A 25,201-nucleotide genomic window follows, 5' to 3' on the forward strand; every position below is an offset into this window, starting at 1 on the left:
GCTACTCAGAGATAAAACTATTAAAATTCTGGCATTTCCTCCCAATTTTTTTTTAATACCTTCCAGTTTTCACCACTTTCATGGATACAAAAGAGTTTAAATAACAATAGTCACTGACTCTTGGCCCCTCTTGTTGAAGAAAGACTTTCATCCTCTGTAATACTTCATCATCCAGTTATTTCTTAAAGGCTCTATAGTATTCTGCAGAAACTCAGTCTTTTCATTTTCCACTCCTTTGTTCCTCTCTGATCACTTTCCTCTTCTCAAAATGGTACCTGGAAGGTGGTGTTTTGCTCTCTAACTTTTGCTGTTTTGCCCAGGGCATGTTGTTGGGTGTCAAAGTTGGAAAACCTGGAGCTGCCAGAGTAGGGCTACATTTTTTATAATCGTAACAGTGCTTGAAACTGAACTGTTTTACTCTAAATTGAAGGCATGAGTTTTCTAATTTTGTATCACACAAGTGTGTCCCTGTGTCTTGGACTCTTTCATGGGAGCATGAAGTAGATTTGGAGCATCTTTCTCCACATAGTTTAAAATAGTTCAGGGACCAGTAATAACAGAGACAACATGGTGTCCTTCCTATTGCAGCACCACCAGTCCCAAACCCCGACACAGTCTGTTCCTGTGGCCTTGCCCAAGATACCTCTGAATCTGAGCTCAAGCTCAAGGTAGAGACATTTCTCTATCTTTATTAATTTTTAAGCAAAAATTCTATCTGTAGAGTATAATGCAGTAGAGTAGATAGGCGTTTTGTTTTTTTTTTTTTTAAAGGTTTTATTTATTTATTTTTAAGAGACAGAGAGAGAGGCAGAGACACAGGCAGAGGGAGAAGCAGGCTCCACACAGGGAGCCTGATGTGGGACTTGATTCTGGGCCTCCAGGATCACGCCCTGGGCCAAAGGCGGGTGCCAAACTGCTGAGCCACCCAGGGATCCCAGTAGATAGGCTTCTGATTTATAATTTTTTTTTGTGTAGATGAGTGCCTAGCCACCTAAGAGTGCCATATCTTTTGGAGAAGTGCGTGGTGACTGGAGAATTTCGAATTCTGTGTTCCTTATTTACTACAATATAACCTTTGTGTCACTTATTAGAGAGATAGGTCTCCTTTTCCTTAATCTACAAAGTGGTAGTAGTATCGTAAGGGGCTATTGTAAAGATTCAGTAAGATAAAGGATGTAAAGCTCTTAGAGTAGTTGAGTGTAGAGCTGAATGACTTTTTTCCTTTTTTTTTAAGTTTTAATTCCAATTCAGTTAATATACAGTGTTATGTTAGTTTTAGGTATACAATATAATGATTCAGCAATTCTATACACAGTATTCAGTACTCATCATGGTAAGTATACTGTTTAATACCCATCACTTATTTCACCCATCTTCCCTACCCCTGCCCACCTCCCCTCTGGTAACTTTCAGTTTGTTCTCCATAGTTGACTCTGTTTCTTGATTTGTCTCTTTTTTCCCCTTTGTTTTATTTCTTAAATGCCACATATGAGTGAAACCATATGGTATCTGTATTTCTCTATTTTATTTATTATTATACTTGATAGCTCCATCCATGCAGTTGCAGATGGCAAGATTTCTTTTCTTTTCTTTTCTTTTTTTTTTTTGTGGCTGAATAATATTCTGGGTGGTGTGTTTGTATGTGTATACATACACATACACCACATCTTCTTTATCCATTTATCCGTCAATGGACACTTGGGCTGCTTCCATAATTTGGCTATTGTAAATAATGACACAGTAAACATAGGGGTGCATATATCCTTTTGAATTAGTGTCTTTGTATTCTACTGTAAATACCCAATAGTGGGATTACTGGATCATGGGGTAGTTCTATTTTTAATATTTTGAGGAACCACCATAGTGTTTTCCAGAGTAGGTGCAACGGTTTGCATTCTGACCAACAGTGCAGGAGGGTTCCTTTTTCTCCACATTCCTGCCAATACTTGTTGTTTCTTGTGTTTTAATTTAGCCATTCTGACAGGCGTGAAGTGATATCTCTCTGCAGTTTTGATTTGTATTTCCCTGCTGATGAGTGATCTTGAACATCTTTTCATGTGCCTGTTGGCCATCTGTATATCTTTGGAGAAATGACTATTCATGTCTTCTGCCCATTTTTTAATTGGATTGGTTTTTGGGTGTAGTGATCAGTGAATTATTTTTTTTTTAAAAGAGAGAATAAGAGCTTGAGTGAGCAAATGGGTAAGGGAGAGCACAAGGGGAGGGAGAGGGACAAGCAGACTCCACATGGAGCATTTACCCCATGATGGGGTTTGATACCATGACCCAAACCAAAATCAAGAGTCAGACGATCAACTCATTAAGCCATCCAGGCCACCCCTCTGCTCAGTGAATTTTAACTAACATGTCTTTTTTATTATGTAGAAGTCTTTTATGAACATTCTTTAAAAAATGACTTTAAATCAGAGTATTTTATGGTAGAGCTATATAATGATAGCTTTTTAGAGTTGATGTAGTTTCTTCGATTATTTTTTAAAATTCTAAACTTCAAGGTAGGGTTATGAAAATTGTTGCTTTTCTTAGTTATAATTCTGGGTGAGAAAACAGTGATCCTGTACTTTCCTTCATGCTTTTTTGGTTTCTATGTGGTTTAGTGGTATAGTGATGGCCGAAGGCATGTAGCCCTGTTTTTATATGTATATATAGTATTACCATCCAGGCTTTTTCAGAGGTCAGAATTCTATTATGTAAGGATAAACAGAGCCCTGACATGTCAGAGCTGAATACAAACCTTTTTCTGACCATTTTTCTGGCGGCAGTTTTAACTTTAGACGTTTAATTTATGGAAATGTTTTTTTAATGTTTAAAGTTTGTTTTTATTGGGCAGCCTGGGTGGCTCAGCGGTTTAGCGCACCCTTCCGTCCAGGGCCTGATCCTGGGGACCCGGGATCGAGTCCCACGTTGGGCTCCCTGTGTGGAGCCTGCTTCTTCTCCCTCTGCCTATGTCTCTGCCTCTCTCTCTTTGTGTGTCTCATGAATAAATAAAATCTTAAAAAAAAAAAAGTTTGTTTTTATTATTATAAAATGAAATGTACTTTAAATAATTGCAGCTATAATAAAATTTTAGAGTGTACAAATCATTTCCTATTTTTTATTTCATTTAGGTCCTTTTTAATAATCCTTTCATATTTATAGAAGAAAAACCAAAGTGGGCAAATAACTGGGAGGAACAATCCCAGACTTTAACTTGAATGTAGATTTTTCTAATTGGTAGTTTATTCCCAGGGAGGCAGCATGGTTAGTGGAAAGAAAATAAATTCTAGAATTAGACTGAGTATGAACTAGTTTCCCTATGTTACCTTGGCAAGTTGCTTCTTTGAAAATGTAAAAGGAAGACAATGTCCATCTTAAGGTGTTAGTTTTGATATTAACCTAACAAATTTCAAGAAATGGTGTGTTGAGAATTTCTTTTCTTAGTATAATTTATACTAGATGATGCTGTCTTAGAAAAGGTTAACAAAGATGTGTTACCCTTGAATTATTCATAATATGTCACATTTATAAATATTGAGGCTTGAATATTACATTTATAAAATTTTAAGGCTGAAGTTTTTTAGTTTTAGAAAACGTAATGGTTCAGATTTCATGTAGCAACCTTATAACTATCTTTTTCTTTAACAGCTTTATTGAGATAAAATTTACATACCTATTTAAAGGATATAGCTCAGTGGTTTTAGTACATTCACAGAATTATACAGACCATCACTATGATTGATTTTAGAACATTTTCATCACTCCAAAAAGAAACCCTGTACCCATCAGCAGTCACTCCCCATTTTCCATCGGTCCCTTTCCCCCCAAGCTTAGGCAAATGTCAGTCTATTTTCTGACTCTATGGATTGGCCTATTGTGGACATTTCATACAGATACATACAGTATGTGGTCCTTTGTGCCTGGCTTCTTTCACTTAGCATGTTTTCAAGGTTCATCTATGGTGTAGCGTGTATTACTACTTTTTCTGTCCAAATCATATTCTATTGTATGAATATACCATGTTTTGTTCATCCATCTATTGATGAACATGGGTTCTTTCCACTTTTTGGCTATTATAAGTAGTGCTGTGAACATTATGGGTAGGTGTTGTGTGGACATACTTTTTTCCTTGGGCATATAACTTTGGGGTGGAATTGCTGGATCATAAGATATTTGTGTTCAACCTTTTAAGGAACTGCCATAGTATTTTCCTTTTTAAAGATTTTATTTTTAAGTAATCTTTATACCACATGGGGCTCAAACCTACAACCCTGAGATCAAGAGTTGCATGCTGTACCCACTAAGCCAGCCAGGTGCCCCTGCTGAACTCTTTTCTAAAGCAGCTATATTATTTTTACCAGCAATATATGAGGGTTCCAATTTCTCCACATCCTTGCCAGTACTTACTGATAAGTCTTTGTTAGTATAGCTATCATAGTGAGTGTGATGTGATATTCCATCTGATTTTGATTTGCACTTCCCTGATGGCTGATGGTATTGAGCATCTTTTCATGTGTTCATTAACCATTTGTAAATCTTTTTTAGAAAAATGTTTATTCAGATTCTTTGCCAGGTGTTTAATTGGGTTGTCTTTTTTTTAAATTATTATTACTGGGTTGTAATACAACTCAATTCTAGATAGAAGTCTTTTATCAGTTATATGATTTACAAATATTTTTTACCATTCAGTCTAGTTATATTAAGGCAATGTGTAGTATGGTATTAAGGAGAATCAATACTTGGATAATTTAATTAATTTGGTACTTCAGAAACGGACTATATAAGAAGTCATTTGCAGTTACTAATTTCTTAAACTGAAAATTTCATAAGCTCTTGGGGTACCTGAGTGGCTTAGTCGATTGAGCAGCTGGCTGCCTTCTGCTCAGGTTATGATCCCAGGGTCCTGGGATACTGCTCTGCATAGGGCTCCCTTGCTCAGCAGAGAGCCTGCTTCTCCCTCTCCCTCTGCTGCTCCCCCTGCTTGTGCATTCTCTTCATGAGCGCGTGCTGTTTCTCTCTCTCTGCCAAATGAGTAAGTAAATAAAATCTTAAAAAAAATTTATAAGCTCTTGAAAAGCTGGGTTTCTGTTTTCCCTTAAGACGTGTACTCAAATAAGGGTGCCTGGGTGGCTCAGTTGGTTAAGCATCTGACTTTGGCTTAGATTATGATTTCTCGGGGTCCTGGGATTGAGCCCTACATCCAGTCATTGGAGAGTCAGCTATTGCTTCTCCTGTCCCTCCCCACCCTCCCTCTCTCTTTCTCTCTCTCAAAAACTATATAAAATCTTAAAAAAAAAAAAAAAAGACACATACTCAAATAATGAAGCTGATTACCCTTAAATGAATAAAAATGTGTTTAGAAAAAAAAAACTTTTGTAGAATATGTCTAGAATGGATATTGCTTGTAGTTCATAGGAATTAAACTTTAGAAAATCCATGGCCTCAGGTCATGTAGTATGGACATTTAATATTCTGTTTGAACTCATTAGAATTTGATAAATTTCAGGTTCTTGAACTCTTAAAAGTACTAAACTGTGTTTTTCATTTTGAGTAATATAAGGAATGTATTTTCCAGTTTCAATCCTGCTTTAAAATTGAGACTATCCAGAACTATAGGGGAAGAAAGAAAAACTCTACAACTGATAGGACCATTCCTGCAAGGGTATGGTCTTGATTTACAACACAGTTGTGTGTTTTTCTCTAAAATTTTTAAATTCCAGTATTCTTGAATTCCTTGTCTTACTGTTTGATTTATGAACCACCGTGTCCATTTTATGTGTGTATGAGTTGAATTAAGAGCCCATGGGTTTCACAGTATTAAAAGTATACTCCTTTTTATCCTGCCTTGGTATGTAAGTAGGGTTTCAAATGAAAAATTTTACCAAGAATTATTTATATGTAAAATACAGATTATTAGCTACCCATTTCATGAAAGTTGGTTTCATTTAAGGTTTCTCTATTACAGGACTATTAGCATTTTAGGCCAGGTCATGCTTTGCTGTGGGGGCAATCTTGTGTGTATGTTACTGCCTCTGCCCCCTAGATCATATAGCACCCCCTTTCTAGCAATTGTGAAACCAGAGTGTCCCTAATTGCCAAATGTGCTTTTCTGAGTAACAACATTCATTTCTTTCTTTTTCTTTTTCTCTTTTCTTTTCTTTTTCCTGGGTAACACAATTTAAATTTAACTGCTGTTAAATAAAGGAATTAATAAAATGAGTTTTGTCATTATATACTCTGCTTTTAATTTTGACAGGAATAAAATTGAGCCATTTCAGTATTTGATAAGTTTTCTTCTTTTGAACATTATCAGATCCAGGCACTAAATATTTCAGTGAGGAGTCAGAAAGAAGCTAAAGAGAGAAGCAGGGTGGCAGAGATGATTTAAATAATTGAGCTCAGGGTAAATGAACTATTCAGTTACTAGCACATTGTTTAGGGTATAATAGGTACTCAAATACAGGTGCTAGAAAATCTGAGTATCTGGGATTCCTTAAATTGAGCAATGCCTTTTGTTTGCACATATTGCATAAGATAGCTTTGAGAGTTCACCACTTTATTCTCTGTAAAAGTAGATTAGGTTTCTTTAGAATTACAGTTTGAAAGCTTTAAGTGGCCGGAATGTACAAATTATACTAAGTCGTTCAGGCTGTTTAAGAGATGTTACCAGGTCAGTTGTGAATTGGTAAGCTTCTAGGTTTTGTTGTTATTTTTTGTAACTTGTATGCTTCTCTTTATAGCAAGAATTTTTCTAATTGCAAGCTATCCTTGAGGCTCTTTTCATATATCTCCTACATTCTTTTTTTTTTTTTTTTTTTAAAGATTTTATTTATTTATTCATGACAGACACAGAGAGGGAGGCAGAGGGAGAAGCAGGCTCCATGCGGGGAGCCTGATGTGAGACTTGATCCTGGGTCTCCAGGATCACACCCTGGGCCGAAGGCAGGTGCTAAACCACTGAGCCACCCAGGGATCCAATCTCCTACATTCTTATGCCCCCAGACAGTTTCAATTGCTGTATAATAGGCTACCACAGGGGACAAGAGAAGTAGATTTTCAAAGTGTTTAGTTTATTAGTGCTCAGGGTTGATCGTTAGTATTGTACAAATTGCACAAATGAAAAATGTTTAAGAAGGTAAAGATTTTATTCAGTTATAAGTAGACAGCAGGGATTCTTGCTTCTGACCAGCCTAATACATTTTACCATTTAAATCTTCTAAATTGAAAAAACAAATAGTACTTTTGAACATTTCATCTGATTCAGTCTTAAAATAGTTATTAAATTCTATTAAAAATTAGAATTTCATGACTCTTGCATCAGATTAATTTTTGGCTTAAAATGACTCATGGAATTTGGGTAATTTCTTGTCTGGAGCCTTCTTATTTGGTTTTACTGTCTTATTTATTTATGTTGTGAATGACCCACTTTGTTGAGAGACTGAGTAATCAAGAGTTTTTATTGTCCAAGTAAGATGCCATGAAGTTGTTCATAACTTAGATATAGAGATCTTTGTTCAAACATTGATCCCTATTACAGTTCTTCTGTGTACTTTGGGATGCAATGTCTGGGTTCTTTTTCAGAAGAGATAGCTCATTAGAGGTTACTTGGTGAGACCAGTAGTTTAGCATTTACTGAAGCCACTGCCCTGACTCTGGCAAGCCAGGCTCAGCTGGCCCATAGAAGTACTACAGGCTTTCTGGGCATGGCCTTCTTTACTGAGGAGGGATTTACTGGTGAGTCAGCCAAACAGGGAAGATTCTGAAGGACTGTCTTGAGAGACAGGAGTTGAGCCAAAGGAGAAAGGGTCTAAGGTGCCTAGAGAAGGTGTTAACTTCTTTGGTAGGATGATTGGACCAGTGGCTCAGGTCACACAGTAATGGGGGAGGTTAGAGCATTGAGGAGAGCTATTCTTAGGGTCCTAGAGGAAAGCAGCACAGAGAGTTAGTGGGAGGAAACCGTTTAACACCATGTTGTTGTCATTAGGGCCTAAAGGATGATTCTTCTGGAAGGCAGTTCTCCCTTAGTATCCCATAATCTTGTCAAATCACAAAGTCATGAAATACAGAGACTGAAAAAGAACTAAAAAGAAAATCATTCTCGATTTTTATAGCATTTCTAAAATTGCAATGATTAGATTAAATAATTTGTTTAATGTGTGTTTCTTTTCCTGGTTTGTAAGCTCGTGCTAACATGTGTTTCTTGTGTGCTGTAGTATTCCCAGAGTTTAGCAGTGTGCTAGCAACATATTATGTATACAGTAAATTCGTTTTTTAAAAAACAGACTTTATTTTTTAAAAGATTTTATATATTTGACAGGGAGAGCGAAAGAAAGAGAACACCGGCAGGGGTGGGGGGAGCTGCAGAGGCATAAGGAAAAGCAGACTGAGGGCTCTATCCCAGGACCCTGGGATCATGAACTGAGCCACCCAGGTGCCCCCAGTAAATTTTTGAGCTTAAAAGAAAAAGTATAGAGCTTGTTAATTTTCCTTACAAGTTTTGTTATGTGAAGTTAGAATTCTTAAAAGAAAGGCAAACAAGCTATAAAAAAAGAAGATAAACTAAGGTAGGCTAGGAAATAATACAAAGTAATTAAAAATATCTCAGCAATAAGAAATTTCTAGAGTAATGGGTTTGCTGAGTTATATATAAAATATCAGTAATAGGATTACAAAAGCAAACAAGGGAAAGAAAACATGTCCGGGAACCCAGCTCTGCAATCTCCCCCCCCACCCCCTTAAGAGATCTGCTGGGGAAAAAAAAAAATCTGGGGACTGAGCCCTCGGGGGCAACTTTTTGGCTCTTCCAGGGAATAGTGCTCATATAGGCGTCCCTCCTCCCTTTTTATTGAATTCACATAAAACAAAAGTAACCTTTAAAGTGAATAATTCGGGGATCCCTGGGTGACTTAGCGGTTTGGTGCCTGCCTTCAGCCCAGGGCGTGATCCTGGAGTCCTGGGATTGGGTCCTGCATCGGGCTCCCTGCATGGAGCCTGCTTCTCCCTCTGCCTGTATCTCTGCCTCTCTCTCTCTCTCTCTCTGTCTCATAGATAAATAAATAAAATCTTAAAAAAAATAAAAATAAATAAAGTGAATAATTCATTGGCATATAGTACATTCATAATGTTATGCAACTATGACCCTTATCTAACTCCAGAACATTTTCATTACCCCACGGTAAAAACCAGTACCCATTATGTGTCCTTTACATTTTCTCGCCTCCAGCCCCCAGCAAGCAGCAATCTGCACTTTGTCTTGGTGGGTTTTCCTTCTTTATAATTGGACCTATTGGAGAGGGATCTACTGTGGTCACAAGAAATTTATGTGGCTTTTAGAGACCTAGGACTCAGAACTCTTTCAAATATAAATTTATTTCTTACATAGCATTTTCAAAGACTTCATATATGTTAAGTGGTATTTATATGTGTTTTCATTTTAAAGTTCATATTTCTCTTAATTCTTTAGTTTTCTGTCTTAAAGCTTTATAAAATATGATAATTTTACATTGATGGTTATGTAGTAATGTAGGCATCAGATATTTACATGTAATTTGCATGTGTAGCATTTATGCCTCTCACAGGGTTTCAACCACTGACCTCTGGACTGGCTAGTCCTTTGTTGTGGGTGCTGTCCTATGCACAGTAGAACATTGTGGCAGCATGTTAGTCTAGGTGCTTTTAGCAGGCCCAGCCCTTCTAATTTGTGACAACTAAAAATGTCTCCAAACATTGCAAAATATCCCTTGGAGTTAAAATCACCCCGGGTTGACCACCACTGTGTTAAAATCATTCCTTTTGAGAGTTTCAGTAAAAAGGACTGTTAACATATTATTTGTTAGAAATAGTTATCATAGAGTAATAGAGTAAAATTACTAAATCACCTATGAATCTAGGGCCATTATTGATTTTATAATTGTACCCCAAACTACTTCCATTCATAAAATGTATCGTAGTTTTTAATTTTGATTTTTTTGGCGGTACTCTCCTTGTGGATTATGTAAGGGTCATTTCTTGTTTGGCTATGCTACACTGAAGGATTTCAACTTGATTGCCTAATAGGAAGTAATTTCATGGAAAAAGTAAATACAGCCGTGGGTTTGTTCAGAAATACTAGAAACATTCAAACTGTTTTAAATACAGTGAATAAAGCATTCAGTAAGTGAAGAAAAGGAGGATTTTTTTTTAACACAAATTTCCCTACTGTGATGTCAAAAGAACTTAAGACAATAGTCTTCTAGTGTTATTACTTAGCTTACTGATAATAAATTCTCCCTTTCTGTGCTTCCTGGATGTGCAAAGTTCTGTTTTCTTAGTTGTGTAAAGGTTTTTGTTACTTAAATCCTATTACTTCTTAGTAATCACATGTTAAATAAATTTTAAAAGGAATATTTGATGTGATTTAAAATTTGTTTCAAAATAAATCTGTAGCCTGCTTACATATTATAACCCTAATTATAGATTCTTGATATAGTCAAAGTGACAGTTTTTAAGGATTGTCTTGCTGTGAGCCAGTTTTCTAGCTAGTTTGTGATTTACCTGTAACTGAGTACAATTGGGGATAAAACTGGGGAAAATAAGATAGGTGGGATGGTGGAAGAGAGCCCAAAGAGGGGAAATTTGTTGTAATATTATTGAGTATATCAGTTAAGTAGTAGAGTTGAGGAATGGCATATCAACTGTTCTTTTTTTACTGGAAGTAATTTTTTAATAAGGCCTTGGGAAGAAAGAAAATCCCATAGAGTGGAGCTTTGGCTGTCTTTTCTACATAGTAAAACTCACCTTTAGTAAATCTGATCCAGTTCATGGAAGAAGGAAATGAAGTCCATCCTTATATAATTCTTTATACTTAACTTTTTTCTTAGTATACGTGCGGAAAGAGGTGTTATTAACATAATATGCTTTTTATAAGAATACTGTGCTTTAACTACTTCTCTTTTCCATATGTGCTTGGAATGTATCTAATACATTCTTACCATTTTACTTATTCAGGGACTATGTCAGGAGTGAACTAGAGTCTGCCTATGAAGGACCAATGTACTTAGAACCTCTCTCCATGAATCGGTTTACCACAGCCTTAATAGGTAAGTATTATAAAAGAATTAAAAGTGTAGGTGGGGACCAGCCAGTCTTACCACCGTCTTTACATTATAATCATACATAGCTTATAGTTGCTTGTGTTTTTTAATGATATTTTAACTATTTGGAAGGTTAATAAAGGCAATTATTACTATGCAATGTTTTAAAGTTGCTTATTGTTATTGAAAGTCATCACTGTAGTCCAAAATAAATTGCCAGAAACATCAAGAACTTGAGACATGACTGAAATATTTAGGTAGCAGAATGTTAAAAATAGGAATGTTGGCTAAGACCCCAAAACAATATAGGTATAGTCCCAAGTGACATACCAGACCCTACCTACTGTGACAGAATTAAAAAAGGGAAGTGAGAGAAGAAATGTGTGGGAAATACCAGAAAGGGAGACAGAACATAAAGACTCCTAACTCTGGGAAACGAACTAGGAGTGGTGGAAGGGGAGGAGGGCGGGGAGTGGGGGTGAATGGGTGACGGGCACTGAGAGGGGCACTTGATGGGATGAGCACTGGGTGTTATTCTGTATGTTGGTAAATTGAACACCAATAAAAAATAAATTTATTATTAAAAAAGAGAAGTGAGAGAAAACATACTTTGCGATTCTTAAAGTCAGCATGTAGAGGGTGATAAAAGGTTGAATGTTGGTAATTAAGGAGGATTTCTACATAGAGCTGTTTTCTCTGAAATACCTCCCCATTTAGAGAATTCAGCAGTAGACCATTTGGAGAGTCACATGTCTTCTGTGGCTTAGTGGGGATACTATGAATGGGTGTCTGACCTATGCCTCCAAAATCTTAAGCTGCACCATCTAAAATTAGCTACATGTAGCTATTGAGCACTTGAATTGTGGCTGGTCCAAATTAAGATATGCTGTAAGTATAAAACACCTAATTTCTAAGACGTAGTGCAAATATGGATGCAAAATGTCTTGCTAATTTTTTAATGTAGATTGAATGTTTATATGATGATATTTGGGGCATATTAGATTGAATAAAATAATATTGTTAATTTCACCTGTTTTTTTTTTGTTGTTGTTGTTGTTTTTAAAGGAAGCTCCTACAAGGTTAAAGATTACAAATGTGGCTCGTATTATAATTCTAATGAGGTTTCAAGGACAGCAGTGGGCTGACTGGCTGTTGAGTTTTCTGACTGCAGACATAGTGAAAATGTCTTGTGAAAATGTCTTGTGGAGTCCTCTTGTATCTTCTAATCTGTGTAGGCAAAGGATGTTAGTTTCCTATGAACTATATAAGGGCCCCAAGAGTCAATGGTATTTTTTTAGGTCCTTCTAAGAGAGCCTTTAGAAGGATAAGACTCCAACGGGGATTGAACTTCCAGGAGTTAAGCAAAGAACCAAAAATAGCCAGAGAAGGGTATATAACAAGCACTAAGGTGGGAGAGCCACAGTGATGGTAACAATCTCAGAAGAACCCATAAAAGTGCCCAGGAGAAAAGGCAAGGAATTAAAAAAAATTAAGGTGTAGGGCGGTGCATATGGGGAGGGAGGTGGAGGGGCACAGGGGAAGAGAATCTGAATCTTAAGCAGGCTCTACAACCAGCTCAGAGCCCAGTGGAAGGCTTAATCTCAGGATCCTGAAATCATGATTTGAGTAGAAATTAAGAGTCAGACACTCAACTGACTGAGCCACCCAGGCGCCCCAAGGGAATTTTTTATGCCCCAGCTTCAGGGTGCACCCACACCCTGTCATTTTAAGAGCATAGTTGAGTAACAATTTCCTACTTCCCTCTCGCCTTCCCTACATGCTTCAACCCTGGATAAGTCAAGAAGAGAGGGCGATGATGCTGGCAAAGAAGATGAAGCCTGCCTTAACCTTTCCACCCCTCTCACAACTGCAGGTTTTCAATCTGTAGTCCTGTAGGAGGCCTGAGCTAGAGTAAGGGAAAAGCCTCAACTTCAAATCATTTTCAGAGTATTGGCTATTGTTCAATTGAGAGTATGTAACCTAAACTAGTTTAGAAAAGTTATAGGACTTACTTAGGGACAGGAGAACACTAATCTTCACATAGTGGATTTTAAAAGACGATAGGGGAAAAAAAACTGTTGCTTTAGGACTGTATCCTAGGAGTGAGTGTATTTACTAGCTGTAACATTCAAATGTGAAAATACAGCTGACCCTTTAACCAACACGGTTTTGAACTGCGCGGGTCCGCTTACAATCCAGTACTGTAAATGTATTTGCTTTTCCTTACGGTTTTCTTAATAACATTTTCTTTTCCATAGTTTACTTTATTGTAAGAGTATAGTATGTATTGCATATAAAATATAAAATGAGTATTAATTGACTATGTTATTGCCAAGAATGCCAGTCAACAATAGGCTGTTAGTAGTTAAGATTTTGGGGAGTCTAAAGTTCTGCAAGCATTTTCAACTGTGCGGGGTCTTGGCACCTGTAACCTTTGCATTGTTTAGATGTCAACTATATTTGCTAGGTTAGAAAGCTTGTCAAGTATTATTTTTCATTCTATAATTGGTGCAATATAGCATAAAATTGAAACATTTCCTTAAATTTTCCTATCAGTGGCTATGATACTCTGTTTATTCAGCTAAGATCCAGTTAATTGAAAATAAAATCCATAAACTACTAAGTACTATGTTTTGATCCATTTTGGATGTTAAAGGAACTTTCTTATTTTCTTCCATTTCATTAATGAACTTTTAGTGAAAAACCAAGTGATAATAATATGCCATCATTTCTTAGAGTTTCAGACTTCTTGGAGCTATTTCTGATAGTGGAATCCTGACATCCAGAGATTACTTCGTGATTTTGATTTATTCAGAATTACTAATTGAAATAGGCACATCCAACTTAAACAACTTCCAGGTTTTTTGGGGGCTATAGGAAAGATTTCCACTCCTTTTCCACTCACCTAAATACAAGAAGTGGTCTTCTCTTAAAGAGAATTACAGCATATGAGTCATATTCTTCTATGAAAGAAGATAAGTGAAGCCTATAACCCCAGAGTTGAGGACTGAATGTGCTGGCATAGACTTAGGGGAATTTTCAGAGTGTAGAGGAAGTTTACATCATGCTGAACAAGGAAATTTAAATATCACAGCTATGAGTACAGTGAAAGATAAGCCAGAATAAAAATTCCTAATCATTCCTAGTATTAAAGCATTTCCTCCAAGTACTTTCTTTTAGAGTTTCTGCTAATCCTTTCATCAAAAAAATAAACTTATTTTTAAAAGTCAAGACCTACCACATCAGAGTTGTATGATGAAAATTGGCTCTCTCCTACATCACTTCTCTTCACATGCCTGTATCAATTCCCAGAGGCCTTTCTCCTTTCCAGTCACAATAATGTCTTCCCTGCTATTTTCTCTTTTGTTCTTCTCAGGAAATCTTATCAATTGGATAATGTTCCTCCTACATTGACCTTTCTTACTGTTCTGTTTTCCTTTCTCTGTCTTTGTCTTTTGTTTTTGAGATTTCCCAACTTTATCTTCCAACTGTTTTATTGTACCTTTTTTGTTTTATATTTTTAATAACCAGGAACTTATTTCCATCAAATGCTTTTTAGTATGATAGTTTTTATTTCTTAAATATATCATTTATCTCTTTGAAACTTTCTTTTGTTCCTTGAATTATCCATTTCCTCTGAGATCTTTTATTCTGTTTTGATCTTTGTCTGTCACGGGATAGTAGTGTTTCTCAAGCCTGGATTTGAAACACCTGGTTATATTAAAGATTTATAAGTACTGATGCCTAGGCCTCCTCTGAGGCTGTTTAAACAATAAGTTTTACTTAAATATCTGGGAGTCCTTGACTAATCATTTGTATTAAAGTAAGTTAAGTTGTTGATTAGAATCTCTTTAGGTTTACCAAATGGTGTGTTTCACAGTTGGTGTTCAAGTGGAATTGGCTGGTTTTGAGTATTTGTGTGTCTTTTCACTTGGACTTGGTCATCTTCCCCAAGAAGGAATCTTCCTGTCCCCTGTAGGGGAGGCTATTATTAGTCACTAGAATGGGTGACAATAAACATGGCATCCATGCTTGGGTACGTAGAGAGATCTCATCTCTCAACATGTACATTTTTGTTTTAATCCCCTCTTTTCATTTGGGCATCTTACCTCTGCTCTGGTGTCCAAGAGCCTGTTTTGATCTCTGTAGAGAGCAGACTTTGGTCTTACTCCTGGGTACGGAAAAGAGTAGTGGCTTGGCTAAGTTCCTTGCCTCCTATCTCTTCATTCTTTGTCCTTTAAAGTGTTCTCATTACACACTTGGTGGCCTCTCCTCCAGGTTTTTTTTGTTGTTGTTGTTATTGTTTGTTTTAAGTATTATGAGTTTTCCTCCTTTTATGCTTTTATGAATATTTTTCACATTATTTAGATATCCATTCTTTAAAGGTTAAAATTAATACTCTGTGGGAGAAAATACCACATGTTATAACATGGTAGATTGTTAACAAACGTTCAGCTTTGTTCAGAAATGGTTGCCATTATTTTGTGTTCTTTTAACAATTGTATAGACTGAACACAAAGTAAAAATCTCAAAGTACTGTTTTGCTTTGGCAAGAAGGAAGAGAATTTGACTAAATGATTCCTATCTGGAAAATAACATGTTTAAGAATTTTCAAGAAATTCTAAAGGGAGCTAAGAGACGGGGCTTGTCCAGTCAGTAAAATGGGACAGTGTTGTATTGTCATCAGAGTAGATAATTGAAAAAGAATAGCAAGGGGGCACCTGGGTGGCCCAGTCAATTGAGCATCTGACTTTGGCTCAGGTCATGATCTTGGGGTCCTAGGATCCAGCCCCATGTCAGGCTCTCTGCTTTTCTGGGTGTCTGCTTGTCCTTCTCCCTCTCTTGCTGCCATTCCCCCTGCTTGTACACTCTGTCTCAATAAAATCTTAAAAAAAAAAAAAAGAATAGAAAGTTCTGATATAGACACAAATACATGGAAAATGTAAAAGTATATTAGAATGGCATTTCAAAATAATGAGAAAAGAATTAGATGGTTCTTTTTTTTATTAAAGATTTTATTTATTTATTCATGAGAGACACAGAGAGAGGCAGAAACACAGGCAGAGGGAGAAGCAGACTCCTCGCAGGGAGCCCGATGTGGGACTCGATCCCAAAACTCTGGGATCATGCCCTGAGCTGAAAGCAGACACTAAACCACTGAGCCAACCAGGTGTCCTTGAATCGGATGGTTCTTTTTTTTTTTTTTTTAATTTTTATTTATTTATGATAGAGAGAGAGAGAGAGAGAGAGGCAGAAACATAGGCAGAGGGAGAAGCAGGCTCCATGCACCGGGAGCCTGATGTGGGATTCGATCCCAGGTCTCCAGGATCGCGCCCTGGGCCAAAGGCAGGCGCTAAACTGCTGCGCCACTAATTGCTAGTTTTAAGACAGCTGACTAAATATCTGGAAAAACCAACTTAGATCATTCTTACCTTATTCTAAAATAAATTCCAAATGTATTAATTTTTTTTAAGATTTATTTTAGAGAGAGTGAGCGTGAGTGAGGAGAGGAGCAGAGAGAGGGAGAGAGAGAATCTCCAAACAAGCTCCATACTGAGCTGGACTTGATCCCATGACCCCAAGATCATGACCTGAGCCAAAATCAAGACTTAGAAGCTTAACTGACTGAGCCACTTAGACACCCCTCAAATGTGTTAATTTTTAAATTAAAGAATACTAAAAGAAAATGTAGGTCATTACTTGTATAATCTTGAATAAGGGAACTCATGATTTAATCATGGCATCAAAGGTAGAAACCAACAAGGAAAAAGATTGATATCTTTGATTATTTACAGTAGAATATCCTTTAAGAGAAAAAAATTATTAAAAGATTCGAATGACACACTGGCAAAATATAATCATAAGACAAAGGAAAATGAGTATCTTAATCAGAGAATTCTAGAAGGCTATGTTCTCCAGTGGAAATGGCCAAAGACTATGAACAAGCATTTCACCAAATAATTGCAGATTATTTTTGTAACTTATTTGTAATTGGTAATCAACAAATGTGAATCTGAAAAAGCTTAGAATATATTCATTGCTTTACCTTTTCTTAAGTTATTTTTACTGCTGGCAAGTCAGTGGGAAAATGTGTGCCCTGTATGTACACTGCGTACTTTTGTTTCTTTTTTTTTTTTTTTGGTACTTTTGTTTCTATGTGTCAAAAGCCTGATATGTTTCTTTGACTCAGTAATTCCACTTTTAGGAAATTAGTGTAAGAAGATACTAGGAAATGCACTCCAAGTAGTTTATACAAGGGTGTCATACATATATAGGCTTATTTATAACAAAGCATTTATAATTATGAACTATTTGAAAATAGCCAAGTGGTGGTACTGTGTCATATGCATTCAGTGAAATATAACCATACAATTAAAAACAACTGTATGTATATATGTGTGTGTACACACATACATACATACACACACATACACACACACATACATTTCCTGATGAGACACATGCATTATATGTATTAACTAAAAAAAACCTGGTTGTAAAATAGTATGTACACTATAATCTATAAAACATTTGTATATATTCACATAGAATAAATCTGAAAAAGTGACAGTATGAATATGTAATTAAAAAAAGATTATTTATTTGAGAGAGAGAACGTGCTTACATGAGCAGGAAGGGCAGAGGAAAAGGGAAAGAGAATTTCAAGCTTACTCTGTACTGAGCACGGAGTGGATGTGGGGGCTCGATCTCACAACCCTGGTATCATGACCTGATCTGAAACCAAGAGTCAGACGCTCAGCTGCCTGTGTCACCCAGGTACCTCTGAATACCTAGTTTTTACTGAGCACTTAACTAGGTTTCAGATACAATACTAAGGCTTTCTATGAAGTGCTTCATTTAATGGACCCAAGGTATTAATAGGCTATCTTTATGTGATAGGATTATAAGATACTGAGTTTTTTCTCCTTTTTATTTCTCTGTATTTTCTAGCTTTTCTATAATGATCATGTATAATCCTCTGGGAAGAATTTGTTGCTTAAAATTTTTGGTGTTAACTTTCATTATTGAGTCATTTTGAAAGAAGGCTTGTATAGTCCTGTAAATGCAATTACAGCTTGAAAATCTCAGAATAAATTTTGTTACAGCATAATCTTAGAGAAGTAACTGTATCTCTGGGATTTTATGCTTTCACCTATAGACCAGAACAGTTAAATATTGAGGGCCTTTGTAAAAAGAGCTGTATATAAATATTAGTAGCTGAATAAATATAATATTGAATTAGACATTAAAAAAAACCTTTTTGTGTCATATATGTCATCTGAAATCTGAAGAGTATATTTGTGCTGCTTTTTTTAGATCAGCATCTAGGGAATTGGTGCTCAAAATTGACAGAACATGTAATAATTACAATGCATGTAATTATGGTCAGATGAGGTAAAAATTTGATTTAAAATATCATCTAAGAGATCTTAATTAGATATCTTCAAAAATTATGTCATCATTTTTATTGTCTTTTCTTTTTATTTTATGGATAGCAAATCTTAAATGCATTATGTTCTCCTTCCCATTTTAGGTCAGTTGGTGGTGTGTACTTTATGCTCCTGTGTCATGAAAACGAAGCAGATTTGGCTCTTTTCAGCTCACATGCTTCCCCTGCTAGCACGACTCTGCCTTGTCCCTCTGGAGACAATTGTTATCATCAACAAGTTTGCTATGATTTTTACTGGATTGGAAGTTCTCTATTTTCTTGGGTCTAATCTTTTAGTACCTTATAACCTTGCTAAGTCTGCATACAGAGAATTGGTTCAGGTAAGACTGACAACCACACCCAGGTAGATAAAGTTCCACACAAAAATTAGTTATATTAAAGATTTAGTTCATTATTTCACATTCATGGTCATGGTAACATTCTAAATAGCACCTGTTTTCTGCTAATTCGGAGCATCTGGGATTTTTTTCTGATGATGTGTTCTGTAGAGAGGCAATGAAGTGAAGTGATTCTGTGGAAGCAGAGTGTCTGGGTTTTTACTCTGGCTCTACTATTTATTAGCTGTGTAACCTGGACTTAGTCACTTAAGTTGGCTTATCTATAAAATGGAGCTAATAATAACAGTTATACTCAACTTGTAGGATTGTTGTGAGATTTAAATGAATTCAGTGTGGCAGACAGTATTCAGTATGTGTTAACTATTATGATGAAGACAATACAGATTTGAAAACCTAGAAGTAAAAATCCTTATTTTTCTTCTGATTAAAGTCCTACAATTTTTTCCACTGTATTTGCCTAAGTTATGTAAACTGAGAAGTTAAGTAGTTCTGGGTTATAATATGATAGATTTTGTCTAGATACATTGATTTTGCCAATGTCAATATGCTTCTATCTTATTTTTTTTAGCCTTTGCTCTAAAACAGATTATTCTCAGACAGAAACAATAGATACTTAAATATTTCGATTTGACTTGATGTTTCAGTATATAAAATAGATATTAAAACTGACATTGATATAAAAAGGGAGTTTTAATTATCTTTTAAAGATTTTTATTTATTTATTCATGAGACACACAGAGAGAGGCAGAGACATATGCAGGAGAAGCAGGCCCCATGCAGGGGGCCCAATGTGGGACTTGATCCCTGGACTCCAGGATTACACCCTGGGCCAAAGGCAGATGGTCAACAGCTGAGCCACCCAGGCGTCCCAAAAAAAGAGTGTTAAAATAGGCATTCTTTTCTACCTTTTGGCTATGTGTATATGACCGTAAGGTACAATAGGCTCTCTGACTGACTAAACTGAAATTACTAAGTGAAATGGGATTTTTTTGTAGCCCCAGGGGCAGATTTCCCAAAAAAATTTCCCTGACCCTTGGCTTTAAGTTGATTCTACCTTCTTTGTTCATCGTATCTAATGATTAACTTGGGCAGTTTTCCCGAAAGTAGATCTTTCAGAGAAGAGGAAGTTCTTTTCATCCTCAATGAAGAATTTTTTCATGAGTAAGGGTTGTACTTGTATTCAGAGTAAGAATGAGTAAAATATGTATTTTTTCTTTGAATTCTATCTTGTGGAGCTACCTCAGTTTGTAGGAAACTGCAGACAATCAGTAAACATTATTTAATCATCATAAGGACAGAGCCCTCATTTCTCAATGTCATGTTCACCTTCTTGGTTGCCTTAAGATTCATGCATTACTAGATGTTGTAGTTGAAAATATAGGTTATGAAATCCACAACCTCAAAAGAATTGGATAGGCAAGAAATGGAAACTCTCAGGCTTTTTAGTCATCTGTTCCTTGAATGGAAAGGAGGAAAAGTACTTTCTACCTCTCAATAATTAATTTGCTGCTAGTAATTTTGCAGCTAGTTGGACAATCACTTTTTCTTTCAATATTTTCTAGTAGGGGAAAAATGGAAGTTATTTTGACTGGATTTTAGAAAGCATTTGATTTACAGATAAATTTAGAATAATCTTAAATTTGAAGTCATTGCACTTTAACTTAAAAGATCTAGATGTTCCTAGGGATCGGTATTAATCAGAAAAACAAAACAAAAACCAACCAAACAAACAAAAATCAGAAAAACTTATAGTCCGTGTATTTTAATTTAAGAAATTTATAGTTTATTGAAACATTCTGGTAGCACATTGAGAGTTCCAGCGAGACCATTTTGCTGTGTAGGTTGGAGTTTGTAGCCTGCCTTGCAGAACTCTGTTGTGTTACCAGGGTCTGGTCCCTGGCATAGTAACTCCAGAAACTTGGTTACATGTATGCTCTTAGGCTGAATCAGATTATGAGAATTGATTCCTCCTAATCAATCTCATAAGAGATTGTTTTACAAACTAGAAAGCTAATTTACTAATTAGTAGATTAATAAACTTGTTTTAGTTGTACCTTTTTTCCTGGCGCTAATGCACTAGACAAATCAAATAAATTGAGAAATGTTGTTTGATAAATACACAGGAGGAGCAAGGGGAATCAATCTGTCTGGGGGAAAGACTTGCTAATAACTATCTTTGCTCTCCAGTAGAGTAAACTGTAGTGTTTATTCTGTCTTCCATCACACTGTTTCTCCCCTAAGACATTTCCTAAATTAACCCTGAAAAGTTCTTCCTGTTACATTGCTCCCTTTTCTAGCCATTCACACTATCACATCATTTATGGTAGTCCTGATCATTTTGATTTAGAGATGAGTAAGTTTACAAAGTCTTCTTAACCTGCCTTTGATACCTCCCTTTGATGTAGTTTTACTCTTTTTTTTTTTTTTAAATTTTTATTTATTTATAATAGTCATACAGAGAGAGAGAGGCAGAGACACAGGCAGAGGGAGAAGTAGGCTCCATGCACCGGGAGCCCGACGTGGGACTCAATCCCAGGTCTCCAGGATCGCGCCCTGGGCCAAAGGCAGGCGCTAAACCACTGCGCCACCCAGGGTTCCCTGTAGTTTTACTCTTGAAAGCAACTTTACTCTGAACCCTAAGGGCAGTTTATGATTGTCATTTTTTTTTTTTTAAAGATTTTATTTATTTATTCATAAGAGAGGCAGAGGGAGAAGCAGGCTCCTCGCAGGGAGCCTGATGTGGGACTCGATCCCAGACCGGGATCACACCCTGAGTGGAAGGCAGATGCTCAACCACTGAGCCAGCCAGGCATCCCTGTGATTGTCATTTGATGAGTGTGTCAAGTGTTAATAACGCAAAATCAGTGAATTTTAGAAAATGTACTAACTCTCTGTATAGGCTAATAACTTCAAAGCAATTTAGCTGAAACAATCCTACAATGAAAGAGAAGCGATTTAATTTTTCCTTTTAAGTACTTTAAATTCTTTTATGTTTAAAAGTGTTTATTGAAGTGATACAAGATGTTGTCCTATCTTATGTTTCTATTTAGGTAGTAGAGGTATATGGCCTTCTAGCCTTGGGAATGTCTCTGTGGAATCAGCTCGTAGTCCCTGTGCTTTTCATGGTTTTCTGGCTCGTCTTATTTGCTCTTCAGATTTACTCCTATTTCAGTACTCGAGATCAGCCTGCATCACGTGAGAGGCTTCTTTTCCTTTTCCTGACAAGGTAATTAATAAGAACATATGATACTGTACATAACCTTAGGAAAAGAAAATTTTTGTCTGGGAATAGCAAGTTTTGTAAATTTCCAGTTATATTAGAATACCCATATCTAATTAAGATAGGATTTTCATTTGGTGGATGCCTAGGTTTGGCAGTGTAGGGAGGTGCTAAGCTAATAATGGTATATACTTGACTATAGCAAATGATTTGTGAAAAGGAACATAGCAAAATTTTAAAATATTTTTTCAATTTCAAGTTAAATTATTGGTTGGGTCAATAAAATGTTATTAGAAATAATTATCATTTACTAAGTATTTAATATGTATCAACTATGCTCCTAAACACTTTTTCTTCACACTTAACCTTGACAGCAACCCTGAGAGATAGGTGCTTTTATTATCATTTACTATTTTAATAGCAGAGGAGACTCTACCAAGAGTAACTTGCCCCAGATGACACTGCTAAAAGAAATAGTGCTGATGTCGAACTCCATCTTGAGTTCAAACCCAGTGACTTACTTTGCACTGTGCCCCATTATTTTTAATGTTTTGCTTTATTATTCAGATATAGTCAAATAATTGGGGAAATGAGTATATTGTAATTTTTTGCTGTTTACCCCAAAGGAATTCTAAGACTTGTTTTTTAAGATTTAGTTTTTTAAAAAAAGGTTTTTAATCGTTGAAGTCCTTTCTATATACTAAAGTATCTGTATTGTGAGCTTATGCTATATCCGCATTTGTCATTTTCCCACTCTTGAGTTTAAATCTGAAGCCCTCAGAATCTAGCACATGGCTATATATCTTCATTCCCTGGCACATAAAGACAAGAATGAAACTCTGTCCTTTGGGAAAGTATGTATAGGCAGATAAAAGTGTTGAGTTTTAGTTAATAGAGCCATTATTTCTCAGCCAAGCAAGTGATGGAGCAGTGTGCACTAAGTGGTGTAGGGAAAATGTTACACAGTGCTAAGTATCAATAAAAATGTCATAGAACAGTACCTATTTTATTTTAGTAAATAAGCAGAATAAACTTATTGGCACTGAGTCAGATTTTGTACTTTATAAAAATAACACTTTTAGTTGATAAATAGCTTATAAGCATGCAATAAATTGATATCAAATGCATTTTAATAGCCAGTTCATTACTGATTAAATTCCACTGCTGTTGTTTTTTTATGTAAATATTATGGAAGTTTTATGAAGAATTTTTAAATGATCCAAAATAACTCAATTTAAAGAGAAAGAATCCTTTGGTTAGGACGGTAACTTAAGAGTGGCACTGGGATTGGTCATGTCTTTTTTTTTTTTGAGAGAGAGAGCATGAGCAGAGAGGGGAGGCAGAGGGAGAAGCAGACTCTGCTGAGCAGGGAACCCCATGTGGGGCTTGATCCTAGGCCCCTGAGATCATGACCTGAGCTGAAGGTAGATGCTTTTCTGATTGAGCCACCCGATGCCCCTGGGATTGGTCATGTTTTAACGTTTTAAACTAGATTATTAGCCATTAAAAAGCACAGATCAAGTGTAGCATAGTGTAAGGCTTAACAAATTAGTAAGCTGTGAATGAATTTGGACTTATTTACAATTTGGACATATTTACAAACTGAGAAAGTAATACTGAAATTTTTAGATGAGGTTTAGGTATCTTTCCAAAATAATTTTCTCTCTATTCCTTTTTTATACATAGGATAGATTACCGCCCTCTTCAAAATAGGAATGTTTTGCTTTTTGTGAGAAGTTTTCATATAGTTCTTCTGTTCATTTATATCTCTGTAAGCATTGTTTGTTGTCCTTGGTGCTCTTTTGTGCCAGGTTAGATTTGTGTGTTGCCTTGGTAAAGAACAACTTATTTACAAAAGGAAGATTGCAAGTTTATCAGCATACTCTGACTAAACAAACCAACTAAAAGCACATGCAAACAAAGGGTTTGTTTTTGCAGCCAGAAAATAGAAACTAAAATCAATAAAACCTTTCACTGAAGAGAGGACGAAAAGTTCTATGAAGTTTTCCAAACTCTTTCAGTTCCCTCAAAGTTAGGTGGGAACTGAGAGGCTTTTGAAAAATAGCCTCTTGAAAATGTAATTAAATCATACTGCTTGGATATAAAAGATTTCTCTAAATATGGAGTCAAGAATAGAGAAAGAGTCTGGATAATCCGTAAAATTTTCAGTCTTCCAGTGAGAATGAAGTAAAATTTGTAGTATATTATTAGCCATGATTATCACTTTTTCAAGTTACTAGACAATTTGTTTAAACTTCATATATAGTGATTTCTCTGAGAAAAATGTCACATTTCAGAAATTAGATTTGTAAGAATGCCATAAAATCATTCCTTTAGGTTTCAACCACCATGACTCATAGATATTTTGACTCCTAAAAGAAAACCAGACATTTTTTCTTATAATGTACATAAAAGTAGATGTTTTCACTTAAAAACTTACTTATAAGCAATTAATTGCGTATGAAGGATAACTGTTTAGCAAAAGCATAGAGCTATGTAGTAAAGGATAGGTATTGTTTGCCTGAATGAATTCCTCATGTATACAAATGAAATTCTTCACTGGAATTCTAAAACATCTCTGAACATTTGTTAAATGCTGTTTAAGTGCTAAGTCCAAATTATTATTACATAATATTAGATATGTTTGTAAAATAATTATTAATAAGTTTGTATCTGATATGTTCAGTGAAAGAATTGAATGTATTTCTGTAAAGTGTGAAAGTATTTCCAAGCTTTAGTTAGTGTAAGGTCTTTCAGTTCTCCTTATAAGTAGTATTCATAGCAAACTTTTATGTTAAAAACTGATATTAAAATAACTTTTGAGTGGGCTTGAGTTATATTCTTGGATATGCTTTTGAAATAACCCAGAAAAATGCAATTATATAAACCTAAATTAAAAAGTATCAATAGTATGGAAAATACTCTAGTATTGAGAGGAGTTGAGGGTTGCAAAGTCGATAATGGGCCTGGCCTGATAGCATTTGTTCAAATAAAGAGTTTTGATAAGTCATCAAATTAGCACAGATTGTTCATAGTTTGAACAGTTTGAATAGCCAACATTTTTCAGGGGGAACTGTGGGCAAGTATACGAGTCTCTTCAATATCAGCACATTAATTATATGTTTCT

The 25,201-nt window shown here is 35.8% G+C and overlaps 1 protein-coding gene across 3 annotated transcripts in view; it reads left to right on the plus strand.

Moving 5' to 3' along the window:
- RNF145 (ring finger protein 145) overlaps window positions 1–25,201 on the plus strand; it is a 57,556-nt gene that overhangs the window by 16,373 nt on the left and 15,982 nt on the right. For all 3 annotated transcript variants that reach the window (XM_035715557.2, XM_025434950.3, XM_025434951.3), the window contains exons 4-6: window positions 10,981–11,072; window positions 18,601–18,836; window positions 21,905–22,080. In XM_035715557.2, the coding sequence (XP_035571450.2) occupies window positions 10,981–11,072; window positions 18,601–18,836; window positions 21,905–22,080 (504 nt within the window). The remainder of the gene's footprint in view (window positions 1–10,980; window positions 11,073–18,600; window positions 18,837–21,904; window positions 22,081–25,201) is intronic.

This window comes from Canis lupus, chromosome 4, assembly GCF_003254725.2.
Source record: "Canis lupus dingo isolate Sandy chromosome 4, ASM325472v2, whole genome shotgun sequence".
Taxonomy (NCBI): domain Eukaryota; kingdom Metazoa; phylum Chordata; class Mammalia; order Carnivora; family Canidae; genus Canis; species Canis lupus.